This window comes from Hemitrygon akajei, chromosome 4 (assembly GCF_048418815.1).
Source record: "Hemitrygon akajei chromosome 4, sHemAka1.3, whole genome shotgun sequence".
In the NCBI taxonomy this organism is placed as follows: domain Eukaryota; kingdom Metazoa; phylum Chordata; class Chondrichthyes; order Myliobatiformes; family Dasyatidae; genus Hemitrygon; species Hemitrygon akajei.
The window spans coordinates 155,198,542-155,215,657 of NC_133127.1; the positions used below are offsets into that span (position 1 = coordinate 155,198,542).

General features: G+C 35.2%; 1 protein-coding gene across 2 annotated transcripts in view; it reads right to left on the reverse strand.

Annotated features, from left to right (window-relative positions):
* The window catches only part of LOC140726821 (paraspeckle component 1-like), a 134,212-nt gene that overhangs the window by 79,770 nt on the left and 37,326 nt on the right, over positions 1–17,116 (reverse strand). Inside the window, exons 6-7 of one of the 2 annotated variants that reach the window (XM_073043674.1) lie at positions 15,560–15,665; positions 3,214–3,271 (exon numbers count right to left, since the gene is read on the reverse strand). In XM_073043674.1, the coding sequence (XP_072899775.1) occupies positions 3,214–3,271; positions 15,560–15,665 (164 nt within the window). The remainder of the gene's footprint in view (positions 1–3,213; positions 3,272–15,559; positions 15,666–17,116) is intronic. The other variant, XR_012098736.1, reaches the window with a different exon arrangement.

Genomic DNA, 17,116 nt, shown 5'->3' on the forward strand with positions numbered 1-17,116 from the left:
AGGTACTATTTATGAAAGGCCACTGTGCCAGTGAAAAGGCAATTCTATGAGAAATTAGAGATACAATCAGATCAGAACCCTGCCAGATCTGGCAGGGTTATATGCCACTACTTCCTACAAGACAAAAGTTAACAGCATAAATGGCAGTAATGCTTCACTCCCCAATGAGCTGAATGTTTTTTATACATGACTTAAAAGGGAGAAGCATCTGGCAAATCTGTCATCTCAAAAGACAATGTCAGAACCCCTTTCAAGAGGGTGAACCCCTTGCAAGGACTTATGCCCCGATGGTATCCCAAGTTAGATAATGACCTAATTATAAATACATAACTGCAGTTCACTGCTCATCACTGACCAACACCACAAAGAAAGGAAGTGCAAGAGAAACTGAGAAGACACGATCATGGCACTGCACAAACATTTTGTATTTAGCTTCAGTGTACAAGTTACAATGCATACAGCAGTATAATGGAAAACAGAAGGGTCCAATTACAAGGAATTTAAAGTAATCACTTAAAGAAAACCACTGGAAATTTTACAGGTATTAAAAAGCGGCCAGTCTCCAGCAGCCAAAATTCAATGCAGAAATAGTGGCTGCATTAAGAGGGGTCCATCCAGGGAATTCTGGATTCCAAAAATCCTGGTGATAAACTTTAGACCAGTTAGCCCAAAATCTAGCAAGAAAAGTCACTTATAGAAAACAATATTAGCATAAGTTAACATGGTGCTGCGAGGGAATTTAAAGGGAAACAATGTAGTTAACAGTTCCCAGTGAAATTCTCAAGAAACAATCCTTAAAATTTTGCAAGTTTGAAGTGAATAATGTAAAGATAACAAGTTGACAAAATTCAAATTATTTAAGCTTTGAATTAAACCCAAAAAGCATCAGATTACACTTAAACATTCAATTCAATCAAATCACGACAAAAGCTTGAGTAAACATACAAGGTTATAAGGTAATTTTGCTGAGTTGCACAGCAAAATTGAATGAATTCAACGTACGACTCAAACAGCAGAAATCTTGGCATCTCTACTATAGATGTAACACTGGCCATGATAATACATTTTGTTTCATTTACAGCCTTTCAATTAATTCTGAGGAATTATTCAATGAAATTAACCCTGCCACTTCAAAGAATTCATGTTCCTTTTACCAGTAGGGTAAAATGCCATATTCTTTGGTTATCAACAGAATCAGGGGACACTGAATTAGTACTGGAAAGTGGCATTAAAGATCAGCCATAGCAACAATGAAAAATAGTAAACATGCAAAGGGCCAAGTTGCTTATTCTCTTTATATTTTATGATATTAAGCTGTATAAACTACATACAGATTTCAACTTTGTACAGTTAGAATGTCGGATAAGACATTCAAGTGCTCCAAGCTCAGCTCTCACAAATTAGAAAAATCCATTCTGTACTAGGATTAAATCTTAATTTTATAGAATATGTCACACCAAAAAATGAACTGCAATCCAAGTATTCTTATTCATTTCTCAGAACATATCTAAGAATCGCTGAGCTTTTCATTGCATAATAAGTAGAACACACACGATTTGTTATCATTCATAGACGCTGATATGGTTAACATCTAAATGTTCTGCTGTTATTACTTCAATATTTAACAAACAAACAATGTTTGAGATGGATATATTCTTAGTTCTAATTCTAGTACAAAAAGGCTAATTCGCTCCAAATGTAACATACTGAATACACGAATGGCATACTACTTCAACCAGTTTCAAAAAATGTGACTCTAGCATAACCTTGTATTAATGTCACACTGGTAATCCTGAAGTGCAACACTAAGTGTAAGTGTTTGTTCAATCACTGAAACAGCAGCTGTCCCTCGCTGCAGAACCAGGATGTGGCTAACTGAAAATGAACACTAAACAGAAGGGTTACTGCATGGTATCAGTATATATTTGCATAGAGTAGGCCAATGTGCACTTTTACCATTTGTCCTAAATTGCAAGAGGGAAAGAAGTGACTATAACAATATACTGTATTTATCTACATTGAAACCAAATTGTAATCTACTAAAATTGTTGCTGCAGCCACTTCTATGGCTGCTTTGCAATCTCAATAGGAAAATACAAATTATTGACATGGTCAACAAATTTTTCAGTCCTTCCATTGTGGTCAGTCAAAATAGCAAATTACTTCACTTATTACTGTAAAAATAGTAAATGGATAAAAGCTTATTCATTTAGAATATTAGTTGTACAAAACAAGAATTCTGAATATGTATTGATACTCAAACTATCTGAAGTAAGATTCTCTCAAGTACAATATTTTAATACTTATTTTCACCATGTTGAGTTGTAACCAAACCTTTGATTTAAAATAATATTATACATATGGTAGCATTGTTAAAATGATATTACTACTGCTGAAACTTAAATGTTCAGTTATAACATTGGTCAACTGAAAAATATTGGTAAACAAAAACTAGGTGAAACCAAAAAAAAATGGGACTACTAACTTGAAATAACATTTAACACTACTACACTTTAAAAGCAAAGTAAATGCATTGGTTTACTTGGCAAAATAGTAAAAAAAAACACCAAGATAAATTTGACTACTAATGTCTTTGTGCACCAAGACCAATAATACATCTTTAACTGCCCATTCAGAAATTGTCTATGAAATACAAACTATTTTTAACATGCTGCATTTCACATTACACCCTACTGTATATGCACAAGTGTACCATTGCAATCTCCAGATAAATGAAATAATTTTAGAGGATACAACTTTTACTATAACATCACCTACACAATCTTTAATATGGGTAACTGATACCACTGCTGAATGTTTATAACTATTAAGACTCGAGTAAATAGATATACCAATAAGGAAGGAAAGCTTGTTTGTTATCAAAATTCATCTATGGTATAATAAAGCAAATACATTTGGCCACACAAATGTGGCATGTTTTTTGACAACTTATTTGAAAATGCATGAAAGCAATTATACACTGCTGCATCATCTGGTTATGTACAGTAATTTGTACAGCAGAAACACCTGTATTTAATTAGCTGTACACCATGTTACTCATGCACCAGACTTTCATGTTTGGAGTACAGTAGGTACACTAATGCAATTTTTAAGAAGTTTCAAACAGGTACAGTCCCAAAGAACATTGCTAGGCACAACCATAAAGTAACAAACGTCCAACACCTAAGGTGTTTTCATGTATTAAAACCCTACCTCCCATGCCAATTCCTCCACGTGGACCCATATCACCCATCCTCATATCCTGTTCTCTCTGAAAATAAAAACATTTTCATGATCAACCTACCAGCACAGATGGTCTGTGTATATTCAATTTCTTACTTTCAAAAGCACCCCAAATAAACTATCTAAAATGCTTTTTAATGAACTCTGAACTTACAAGAGAAGAAAGAAAATAAGCCAAGTTCAGATCTAATGATATCCCATTTTTCATGTGTGAGGCAGAAAATGAGGGTAATTTTCAAGGTGGAAAAATAGTTTCAATTAATCAGCCCTCCATCCTAAACAGCCAATCTTCCTTCAGCCCAACCCACCTATCCAACCATGATTCCAATATAAACTTTTAAAAAATGTACTATCTATTATGAAAATTACCTTCAAAATCTGGCTTTTGTTTATGAAAGCACCTGTAAATACATTTGAATCAATACCCTGCTACTCAATCATCGAAACAGCTTTCATACTCTATTGTAAGATATTACAGACAGTTTGAAAACATGGGAAAATGATCAAAAGTTCACTTAAGTCTGCCTATTACTTACAAAGAACCAAACAGTAACTTGAATCTTTAATTACAGCATTTTAAAAAATGATATCACTAGAATCTCACTTGTTTCAAAGATATAACAAATTACATAAGGTTGTATATTGATGGTCACTTGCAGTAAAATAAACCAAGCGATTGTTAATATTCTCCATATAATCGAAAACATTTCAAATCATATTATCTGCAATGTCCCAAGTGTAATCCCAATTTAAAATCTATCCTCATTATAAACCACGCAAAATATCCAAATTGATGCCTTCATTTTGATGCATTCATAAGGGTTTAGCTGAAAGGACAAACTTTAAATCTGAAATCTTTCTCCAACATACATCCAAGAAGACTTTATTTTCAAAGCTGATCTCTTGCAAGACCAAATATGGCAGTGTATTGCTTTTTGAGTTAAGTACATAATGTTTCATTGTTGATTAAAATCTTTGTGAAAGACAAAGATTTCCTACAAATAAAAATAAAAACTATACTCCCATTTCTCACCTGTGCCTTTGCATCATTTGAAACAATTATATTCAAACATTTTATGAAGGATAGCTCCCATATTAATTTACACAGAAGTGAGTTTTAAATTTAAAGTAGCTATAACCTGTATGTGAAAGAAATAAGATCCTTGCACCTATTGCAAAGATCAGGACTTCAGCAAGTCAAAATGCATAATCACACTCCTTTATCTTTCAGACACCAATTTATCAGTTTCTAAGACCAATCTTCCTCTGAACTTCACGTAGCTCAAATAATCGAAGAATAGCCCTTAACTCGGCAGTGGAGTTATCGGGGCACCATCACGACAGTGTTTCGTAGCAAGCTATTCTTGTTTTTATGAGGCCGAGTTGCTAGCTAGACGACCAACCCAACTTGGATTCAAACTCGGGAACCTTCTCTCCAGAGTCCGGCGCTGTGCCACCAAGTGGGGTCAAATAATCGAAAATAAACTTATATTAGGGAAATCTCTCACAGAACCTGTACCAAGTTATGTTACTATTCTGGACTATAAGAGAATTGTGGGTTATGGAAATTGAGCAGGAAAAGTTAATGCAAATATTTTTTAAAAATCATTAGGTATAATCTTATTGATTGGCAGCATGTGCACAAAGGGTAATATAATATAATCTCATTGATTTCAATATAGAGGAATAGCAAGGGACCATTGTACATGTTAAATGTTTTTTTTCAATTATAATCTTTATGTGCTTTTATTTTCTGTGTTCCTTAACAATGTACAATAAAATGCAAGTACATGAGCATGCTAAGCCAAAGGGTATGGTTTAACAGCATGAGAGTAGTTTTCTTCAGTGCTGTGGGCAGAGCTTGACCTAGCCCAGTCACTCAAAAAAGCCTCAACAAAGGAGAATGTCAGTCTGGAAGACTTTGTTGAGATATTAACACAGAAATTACCAGGTAGGTCAGTGGTGAGTCACATTGGCACTTAGCTGCGAGTAATGTCATTAGTGACTAAAACACATTAGTAGCAAAATAGAAATGCAACAATGACTCAACAAAGTAAGGAAAAAAAACAAAACTTAAGATCTGCGTTCAGTTGTAATTTGATTACTTGTGTTTCCAACCAAGTAAGCAATTCACAGAACAATGTTCCTGGAAAAAAAATGTTCAGTTAAGTTCTTATGGTCATACATTTAAAACTATGTCTTTTCACTGCATAAAAATAGCTAATGTACAATTTTAAATTACTATTCAACCCTATGATCGATGTACACAAAAGGAATTGAGAAAACTCAATCTGTTTGGGCAATTTTACAGGGCAGATTAAATTTGCATCAAGATAAAAGAATACAATTCAATCCTAATATATCTTTTTCAGTTTATTACCATTGAATTTTCAAAATATTGTATTTTGCAAAAGATAAAAGGTGAAACTCAAGGAGCATGCTTCTTTGTACAGAAATGTAACCAAATATATTTCGGTCACTAATATAAGGTAGAACAATTGTTAGCTCACCAATTAAAAGTTAATATCATTCATTATCAATAAAAGGAGCAGAGAGTTTATCAAATACCATTTAACTACATTACTCCCACATCTAAAATGATCAATTTCCACCCCCCCACACAACAAAAATGAAGTACGATACTATTAAGGCAGAGTCCAAGAAATCTGAAATGTTTGATTTCATTTTTTTCAAAACCAAAGTAAGACTGGCCTCATATGAAAGGATCACATTCTCCAGTGCAATTGTCAGAGTAAAAGCTGTGTTACTACAATTGAACTCCAAAAAAAACTAATAGCAACAAAACAGAAAAAAAAACTAAACTTAGAGGCTAATGTAGCACAGATTGAAAAAGAGTTGATATTTCTCATTGATAATCTTCAGAAGATCAACCCAAAATATTATTTTTTCACCAAAGCTATTGCTAACCAATTGAGTATTTTCACTATTGTTTCAGATTTCCTGCGCCTGCAGTTTCTGGTTTGAATAGCAATAGCAGATATTTACTTGTAAACTTTTTTGGACAAGTAAGTCTTTAATTGCCAAAAAATCTCAAGCTCTTTCAATGCAAAGATTCTACTTACTGCCTTTAAAATTTACTTTTGTACACATCTTTCAAATCTCGAGGATACTGCATTTTGAGTTTATTATTTTGTTTCTGCATGTTGAAAAACATTATGCATTTAAAATTTTCTATAAACTATCTTCCTTATTTTCTTTCCACTACACTTAAACACAAATTGTAATGAAATATGAAAAATGAAAAAAACACTTCGATCTTCTGCAAATCCTAAGATCAGTCAGTGAAAGTATGTGGATTGACCTCAATTTGCAAAGACACACTATTGTTAATAATTCATTTACACCACCAAACCCCCAAATAAATGAGGCTTACGGCTTACAATTTTCAAAATTTAAAGTATTATGGTCTAATAGCATGCCACAAATCAACAATCTCCCATTACCATCATGATGTTAATATACAAATATTGATCATTATGAAAAATAAATAAATAGCTGCCGGTTATCAACTTTGTTAGCTTTTGGTTTTGTTCTTTAACAACAGTCCCAACAGATGACAAGATTGAAATTTTTAGAAAGGAACACATGTGAATGAAGAATTAATACAGAAAAAATACATTGATTTAAAAAAAAGCTAATAATTGAAGCTAAATCAGAAGAGATACTAAATGTGTTTCAATATATTAGCAATTATCAGGATTCCATGTCACAGCAACAATTCTTCAATTAGACTGCAAATTGCCATTTAGTTTCAAAATTCAAAAGGAGTTGACGGGCTTTATGGCTTTTTAGCACAAATGTCCATGATCTATTGCCTTTCAGTTTTCAAACAATACATTTGTGTTCTTTATATGGTACAGATTTGTACCATAAATTGTGAAATTGTGAATTTCACTCAAAAAAATGTTCACGTACTGGAAATAATTAAAGTTCCCAAGTAAAGGGGGAGGAAGGAAGGTACTGTTTGTATTATTCAACAGCTCAGAAAAAAGCTCGCATCGAAATATTATTCACAGAGCCATGCAGATTAGTTTTGTAAGAATGATCACAGATTAAGATTTCCAGTAATACCCTGTATATTGCTAATTATTGTAGAAACACCTTAGAACAAGCATTCAGAACACTGTGTGGAAGGAGAAAGGGTTACGTTTTGCCATTCTGACACTAAACTGATGAAGAATTTAATTTAAAAGCAGTTTTGATTAAAATGTAGGAAGTTTTTAGCATATCTTGTGATAACTTACTTTGAACAAAGGAAGGCTTATATTATGTAAATGAAAGTTCAGAAAACTTCTGCTAACTTGGATCTGTAAATTTAAGATATTGAGAAAAGACAGGATAGATAGAAATAAACAACTACTCCTTGATAGAAAAGTGGTATAATAAAACACAAGGTTTATAAAAAGTATAGACATAGACATTCAGCAGAACTGAAATAGCTGCCAACCTCGATGCTATGTGAATTATATTCTTGTGAAGGAATATTTCTTATAAATATGGAACAGGGTTACCATAATCTTGATATTATAATTTTAATTTCATGCTCTTCATAATTTCAGATTGTTTGTGGAGTGAGATTAAATAGGTTAAGCATGGACTACAAACCCACACAACAAGACCAGGATTACCTACTGAGATAACAAGAGCCTAACTTTCTCTAAACCTGGTTTATTCTGCACAGGAACTTTCATTAGCTCCACAAAGAAGAGATAATATGCAAGGTTTCACGTACTGTAGATATGTTACTCAGATCAATAAGAATAATTATGTATTCTGCTAGCCTACTGCAGAAGTAAAACCCTGACTTATCATAATTAATTTGCTTCTCTCTAATATTAAAATATTACAGTGACTTCTGTCAGATTTAACATTAGAGCTATACTGCAAAAACACAATAAATTATCCACAGATTAGAAACATAATGAAGATATCACTTTAAACGTGAATTTTGTCACTGTTTGATCATTTTAAAGATTACTCTAATGTCACAATTATACTCTAAGAATACCATTGATTCTTGTCCTGCTCTTTCCCAGTCAAATGGGAACAGCAGGTCAACTCTTAGAAATTTTTCAAATTATTGCTGACCTTTTAATTGTTGTTCCTATTTCAAAATAGTCTTTAAAAATTAGCCTTTCAGATTTTTGACAAGAATAAAAATAACATAAGAAATTCAAAAACAATTGTTTCCAGAATTCATTTTATTTATGGTCACCAAATGCATCTGAAACGTGGACAGTAAAACTCCTTGAATCCGGTACACCCAGGTTTATGGTATTACCAGACTAGCAGATTTTCCAGACTTTAATGTTAATTCTATTAACACCCCAACACTATAAATTCACTTTTTAAAAAAAGTATTAGACTGTGTTTACTTTATTATAGTACTAAATACCGCAAAATTTTTAAAAAAGATACTTTCTTTTCCTTTGCTTTAAATTGGTCTAGCCATGCACAATTTCAGAGCAAGGCCGCGCTTTAGAAAAAAAAAGACAAATATGACCTTTGGATCTGTCAGCAAGCTCTGTATATTTGTGCATAAAAGTACATGGACATAATGCTTTTTTAAAACAACCACAATAAAACTTGAGCTTAATAGAATTTAGAACGCATACAATAAAAAAGATTTAACTTTAAGTACAGATTAAATGCACAGAAGAAAAAGTATCTAGTTCTGGAAAATATAGCCAGTAATAAAACATGGGAAAAAAGTCCAAATAGTTTCAATGTTGTTGTTAAATATACAGCATTGAAATTAATTTTCAATTATGAATAGATCCAAGAAAACAATCAGACATGTCAGGTATTATTTATGAGGATACTTTGCCTACGTCTATGATGTAGGAGGAAACTGGAGCACCAGAAGGAAATTCAGTTACTGGCAAAGTTGCAAAAACCACACAGATAGCAGCAAGGTCCGACAGATGCCACTGTGAAAAAGTTGCCTTACTGTTTCTGAACTATAATTACAGCTATGAAAGCAAAAAATTTAGAAATGTGTCAAAAAGAAATGATTAATAAGTTACATAATAATTTATTCTGTACAAAGTTCAATTTTTCCAGTTAATAAACATTATCAGTTTTTAAACAAGATCCTGGCCATGTTTCTAAATCCCAATTTTAATAGAGTTGCCACTTAATTGGATGATAGTGTTGACTGTTAAAGCACTATTGGTGATAGAAAGCAGAAGGCTATGGAAGAGAAACAAAACATCAAACCAACAGGCAAAAGCCCTACTATTTTCTTTCTTACCAATAGTCTTTTGAGTATCCAAATCCCACCCCAACACATCTATGCAAGAAGTTTTTGCTTATAAATTGCTTCAAATTGCAGATTATCACTATGGGCAAATGTTAGAGTGCTTAATTGCCCTCTTGGTTCAATTTTTTCACCTCTTCTGTTAGAAATTGCTTAAAAGTCCTTTAATAGATTAATAGACAAACTTTAGGAAATACTGAAAAAACAACAACAGAATTATGCAATTCTATGGCAGGAACCATGACTTTGAAATTTTGACTTGATAAGGCACATGATGGTTGTACCCGGAATTTCAAGATTATTAAATAAAAACTTGGCTGCACTTTTCAACAAATGGAATTTTTAGATCTTTTCGACATTCAATATTAATCTAAGGACTTAGGTAAGTTTTAGAAAAAACAGGATTCAATTCCTCACTGCTGTCTGTAATGAGCTTGCATATTATTCCTATAACAACATGGGTTTCTTCTAGTGTTATGGGTGCCTCCCACATTTCAACATGCATGGTTAGGGTTAATGAATTGTGGGCATTATACCTTCATGTCAGAAATGTTGCCATACTTGGGGGCTGCCCTCAGCACAATCCTGGTTGGTCTTTGTTACAAAACAACCCATTTCACTATGTTTCAATGTACATGTGACAAATAAAGCTATGTTATTTCTTGAGGACCATTAATGGATACATTGATAGTCAAAATCTTCAATCAGATACCATAATGGATAGTTGTTAATTTCAAGAGTTTAAAACAGGATAGCATCCACATAAGAGTTAGAATGGAGGTCAATTGACTTTCACTGAGGTTGAAAACAGATTTCTATCGAGTTTTCATATGCAAATATGCATAATAATGAGTTACAAGAAAAGGGAATGGCAAAGCAGGAATAAAGAGGGCCTCTGAGAGAATGTCTATCTGAGATGATTGACAAATTGAGAACGGAGTTTGCTTGTTCCTTTTGTCCATTTTTGAAGTTTATCTTCAGACCTGTGATCAACACAGCCTGCACATGGACATTAATTGGGTCAGAACAGGGACCACAGGTAAGGTCCCGGAGGACTGGTGAGTAGTTAATGCTGTTCCATTATTCAAGAAGGGAACCATGAGTAATCGTGGAAGCTATAAACCAGTGAGCTTCACGTCAGGTAGCAGTAGTATTTATGAGCACTTTAAAGACCATGCCCTAACTAGGGAGAGTCAGGGTGGCTTTATGCGGGGCAGGTCGTGTCTTACTAACTTGATTAAGTTTTTTTTTTAAATGAAGTGACAAGGGCGACTGATTGAGATAGAGCTGTGGATGTTGTCTACAGATAAGGTCCCTCACAGGAGTCTCACCCAGAAGATTAGAATGCATGACATCAATGGTGAATTGGTCATTTGGATGCAGAACTAGTTTGCCCAAAGACAGGGAAGTGGTCAATGGGACTTATTTTAGCTGGAAGTCTACGATTAGTGGTACACTGCAGGGATCTGTACTGGGACCTCTGCTGTTTGAGATGTATATAAATAACCTGGATGAAAGTGGAGATGGGTGGGTCAGTAAAATTGGGGGTGCTGTGGACAGCCAAGAAGACTACCAAAGAATACAGCGGGATACAGAGCACAACATTGTGAGCCGAAGTGCTGTTTCTGTGCTGCACTGTGTTCTATGCTCTAGATTCATCTCCTCCTTTGGTAGTTCTTCAGGTTCAAGAATGATTTGCTTCCAGTTCAATGCTGCAAGTTCTGAGATTGTTAATGAAGGAATCACCTGGCCGGTGTTAACTAGCAAGATGATATGCTTCTTCCATAGAGCTTCGAGCTCAAAATGCATGGTCTTGAAATCCTGAACTCTCTCCCAAATACTCCTTCTCCATTTTGAGCAGTTGTGGATCAAGGATTCAGCAGTGGGGATGATACATACCTCCATGAATGTTTCAAGTAAACTATATGCAACAGCTCAGAACAGTGTCCATTTTTGAAGTGTATCTTCAGACCTGTGATCAACACAGCCTGCTCAGCATAGCGGATGAAGTGACCAGGGCCTCAATGCTAGGTGTAGATAGCACATATTGATCATTATGAAGCGAAGTTGACAGGCAAGCAGAAGCTCAAAACTTATGGACAAAATGAGATTTATCTTGTCCATGGAAATTACTTCTTCCAAAAAAATCAATGAGCCCTCCTACAAACATTGTTTCCCACCTACAAGCATTTTTACAATATTTTCTGGCTCTTGAGATTTCTTGGACAACTTGTTGGTTTCTAGACACCAATTTTGTCACGAATGTTAAATTCCTCTATTTCCATTCCACAAAGATCCATCAATTCTTCCTTGAACCAAGGTGAAAATCAGATGTCATCCACTCACACTCATTTAGCTTGAAGACATTTTTTTGGACACTGTTCCACTTTTTATGCGATACAAAAAATAAAATCATCTTTGCTGCTGATTTTCATCATCCCTTTAGTTTTGCATCAACTTCTCACTTTTCAACAATCCAAACAGCAGTTTCCACTCTGCCTTTCAAAGGGTACAAAAACCCACTCCTCAACTGCCTTCACAGCAGCTTTTTGTACACATGCAAGAGATTCCCCTATACATGTGCCGTTTTACATTTTCCCGACACTCATTCAAGGCACAAGTGCAACTTACAGTTCCTCTATATTTGACATTTCAAATACACATGCTTCCATTTTTCCCCCTTTCCAACTTGGAATGCAAACTTTTGTCTCCAATTTATCCCAGTTCTGAGGAAAGGTTATTGGTAACAAATATCATTTCATTCCATTGATTCTGCCTAACTTCCCCCCCCCCCCGCAGTCAGATACTTCCAACCAGAACCAACAAAAATTTCAATTGCAACATGCCTTGAAGAATGGAGAATTGATGTTGAGCTCCTGCAACCTGAAGGAAAGCGCTGCAGCTTTTGTCTAAACACAAGCTTTACAGAGGACCCAAGTAAGTGGCAATATGCATTTATTTATAAAGCAAAAGATTTTTTAAAAATCACACCCTCCTTTTGCTGAAGCATTTTTGTTTGTGACAATATATTGGATAAATGTATAGTACTTTATGCTAGATACCTCCAGGGTCTTGTAGCAGACAAACAGGATGGCGATACTTCCAATAGAGAAGTGTTAATCAAATTGTCATGGGTATTATTTTTGCATTACAAAGGGTAGGCAGACTAGAAGAAACATAGGTAGCGAAGACCAAGTTACCCCCGCTCTTACTTTGTGGAGACTGCATCTGAATACAAGTCATTGGTAACACGTCATAACAATTTGAGATATTTAACATCATATAATGTTTTGATTTCATACAAGTCATATTTAGTGTAAAATTTATATAATTTTGTGTTCAATGAATAGTTTTAACAAACATTTTGAAAGTACTGGGAACAATGACAAGCTTTACTCAATTTAGACAGCATCAGTCTGAATGTATACGACAGAGGAATCTATCCAGAATTTTCAGCATTATCTGACTCGTGAAGCATTTTACACATTCCCAAATGTAACTCTGGTTAGCAGTCTTCAACCAACCAAAACCAGCCTTCCTGACACTGCAATTTTCAAAAACAGGGCACATGGAAGTTTGCTGCAATAGTTAAAGTCAAAACACAAGGTCTTCCAAGGCAATAAATGTAGGGCCTGAACAAATAAAATTTATTAAACTGGAACTAAAAGTTTTCAGTCCTTTGTTAGATGATGCATTTCTCAGGTACATTCTCACAATGAAAAGTAGCAGATATACTGCTCTAATTCACACAATGGAAGGCATAGAACTTCAAGTTGAAAACTGAATGGGTTTTCTATAGACAATTCCCTGCCAGGGTGCTTCAGAGGTTATCCAATCTCAAAGACCCAGACCATAGACTTCAACTGAAGGAACAGTGACGCAAAATTTATCTAATGCTGTATGCTTTCAAGAATCTGGTCATTGATTGTAAAAAAAAAGTGTATCTCATATCATCATGCCTCATGTCATAATACATTTCACGGAGGACTCAAGAAGGCTTAATATGACTATCAACTCATAGAACATAGGGTAGAAGAATGCCGATTGTTTAACAAGCCATCAGTCACAAAGGCTTTTCACATTCAAAAGCTATTCAGGCCATACCATATAACACCAGATGTTGAGATACACCAAACCTCTCCTGATGAACTTCATGAAAAACTCCACTTTCTCCACGTATCCTGTGCACCAGCTCCAAGGCCACAATATTATAAACATTTATTGACCCAATACAGTTCACACGTCAGCGCAGGGATTAAAAAATGTTTTCACTATTCAATGATTTCTTCATTATCTCTGTGTACACTAATTCTTCCCACACATTTGTAAACAACCTTAATCAGACCTATTAGCTGCTTAATACAAAAAAGTTAATCATCAACTTAAGCTCCATATGAGTGAAATTTTGCAATATATATTTATGTTTCAATGACCAATTAGCTTGCATCCCCCATGTTTTGTGAAAGACTGTTCACAATAAATACTTTATTCAATACAAGTAACACATTCTAGGAATCATATGGATTTGGGATTATTATCAGTATTTAACTATCAAAATGGAAATGAAAATCTGAATTCCTTCCTTCTTAAATTGAGAAAAGATCAACCAAAGTTAGAAGAAAAAGAGCGGTATCCAGCTATTTCTAGATCTTAGAATCCTTAAATAGCAAAAAAGCAGCTCAGTTATTTTTCCATTGAGCACAATACAATTATCAGTCTAAATATTTAGAATTTACTTACAATTTATTTTTGCACCACAGATTTCTTTTTGCTTCAGTACCTTTTATGATTGTGTGCAAATTAACTTTAAGTTGTGTAATACAAAGCTGCAGATATTCTGAAGAGGAACAGAACTCCATTTTTCAGTAAGTTAATTGAAAACTTTGCTTAAAAATGCTGCACAAGATTTTGAACAGTTCACAAAGGAAGTTAAATACAATAAAAAGTTCAGAAACAAAATTTTAAAAATCAATGAAAGAATTGCTCCAATACCAATATATGTTTAGTTAAACAAAGAAAATAAAGGATAGTTTCATATTGTAATGTTCTAAATCATAATACTAAAACTCAAGGCTCTAATGATAGGTAATCCAAAACTAGCTTGTATTAAAAAAAATTATTTTGATGTCCTTGCTACCATGGCAAAATAAACCCAACAATAATCTCACTATAATGGATCACTTGATAAATATAAAGTTCTAAATACCATATTTGAGTTTTTATTTTCATCAGTGTTCCCTTATTGATAAAAATTTAGAACTAGTGTTTACTTCAACTACACACTGGATAAATAGGCATTTCCCTACAGCAGTAAACAAAGGCCAAATTTCAAAACCAAATAAAGAAAATTGATTTCTATTGCAACTGGAAGTGGTACATCAAAATAAACCACAAAAAGATCTAATAGTTAACAGTTCAGCTCTGAGTTACACTGCTGAGAAAGGCAATGGAAAGTAGAGCAATTTCTGTTATTTCTGTACATCAGCAAAATAAAAAGACCTCATTGATGATTATCATTTGTTCAATAGTGTCCAAATAAAAAATTTTTTAATGGACAGGACATACAAAATAGGATGTATTTAATATGCACAAACAACAATTTGCCATGTGTCATAAATTTAAAAAAAGTTGTACTATGATTATGGTGTTGCAAAAGCCTCTAAACTGTTTATTCAAGCTTTTACCTCTATATACTCTGAGGGGAAAATAATAAGCACATTATTTAAATGTTGAGATAAGCATTTAAAAGAAAACTAAATATTCAGTTATATTTGACAAGAAAGAATGTTTATGAGCAGTTTTGGGCAGGATCCCATTCTTTAGCAGCATTTATTCAATATAACTGCAATAGAAATTAAAAATCAATTTTAACTGTCATGTCCAAAATACTACATGTATAATTCTGGTATTAATAATAATACCCTAGAAACAGCTTGAAAAGATAGGAATGGATTCCACCCTTTACCAAAAACTTCTGAAAGACATGACTGTTTAAATACTTCTATATCCACCTAAATTTCCATTTTTCTTACTTACATTATCCATGTAGTTGGATTTGAATCCTTCTTGCTGCCTTCGCAATTCATCCTGCTCTCGCTGGCGCATCATCTCCTCCTCTCGACGCCGACGTTCTTCTTCATGCCTGTCAGCAAAACAAATGAAGGGTACCTTAAAATAAAAACATGTCAAAGACCAAGAGTATTCTTGAATTAATCACTCATCTTTTCCATCACACAGTGAGGAGGGATGAATGAATAAGGGAAATAGCAAGGGAGCAATCCCTGCAAAAAGTTGGGGGGTGGGGGGGGGGGGGGGAGAAGAGATATGCTTGGTGGTGGGATGGCAGGTGAGGACAAGGGGAACCCTATCCCTGGTGGGGTGGCAGGAGGATGGGGTGAAAGCAGATGTGCATGAAATGGAAGAGATGTGGTTAAGGGCAGTGTTGATGGTAGAGGAAGGGAATTCTCTTTTTTGGAAGGATGAGGACATCGCCTTTGTTCTGGAATGAAAAACCTCACCCTGAGAGCACATGCAGTGGAAAAGGAGGAATTGTGAGAAGGAGATGGCGTTTTTACAAGTAACAGCGTAAGATGAGGTATGGTCCAGGTAGCTGTGAGGGGTTTGTAATAGCCATCAGTAGACAAGCTGTCTCCAGAGACAGAAACATTGTGATAGGGGAGGGAGGAGTCAGAAATGGACCAGGTAAATTTGAGGGTAGGGTGGAAGTTTGGGGCAAAATGGATGAATTTGACAAGTTCAGAATGGGTGCAGAAAACAGCACCAATGCAGTCGTTGATGTAGCATAGGAAAAGTGTGGGACAGTCACCAGTGTACACTTGGAACATAGACTGTTCCACGAAGCCAACAAACAAGCAGGCACAGCTGGGACCCACACAAGTGCCCCTGGGCACACCTTTAGTTTGAAGGAAGTGGGAGGAGCCAAAGGAGAAATTATTGAGAAGGTGGACATTCTGCTAGGCGGAGGAGAGTGGTGGTGGAGGGGAACTGGTTGTGTCTGATCTCCAGAAAGAAACGGAGAACTTTGAGGTCTTCCTGGTTGGTGGTTGGGGGGGGGGGGGGTGGGATGCAGGTGTATCGGGACTGGACATCTATAGTAAAAATACGATGATGGCGGCCAGGGAATCTGAAATCATTGAAAAGATCCAGAGCGTGTGAAATGACACAGATGTAAGTAGAAAGGGACGGAATTAGGGGGGATAAAACAGAGTCGATGTATGCAGATACAAGTTCAGTGGTGCAGGAACAAGCTGAAACAATGTGTCCATCTGGCCAAGCAGGTTTGTGGATCTTGGGTAGGAAGTAGAAATGGGAGGTGTAGGGTGCGGGAACTATGAGGTTGGTGGCAGTGGATGGGAGATCTCCAGAGTCAAAAGGTTGGTAATGGAGTGGGAGGCAATGGCCTGGTGTTACTTAATGGGGTCCTGTTCAAGGGGCAAGTAAGTGGTGTCTGAGAGTTGGCGCTGGTCTTCAGCAAGGTAGTGGTCAGTACACCAGACTATTACAGCATCTCCCTTATGCAGCATGTTCGGATGCTCTCTACTGGTTATCTGTAGAAGCTGTGAATAGTAACAT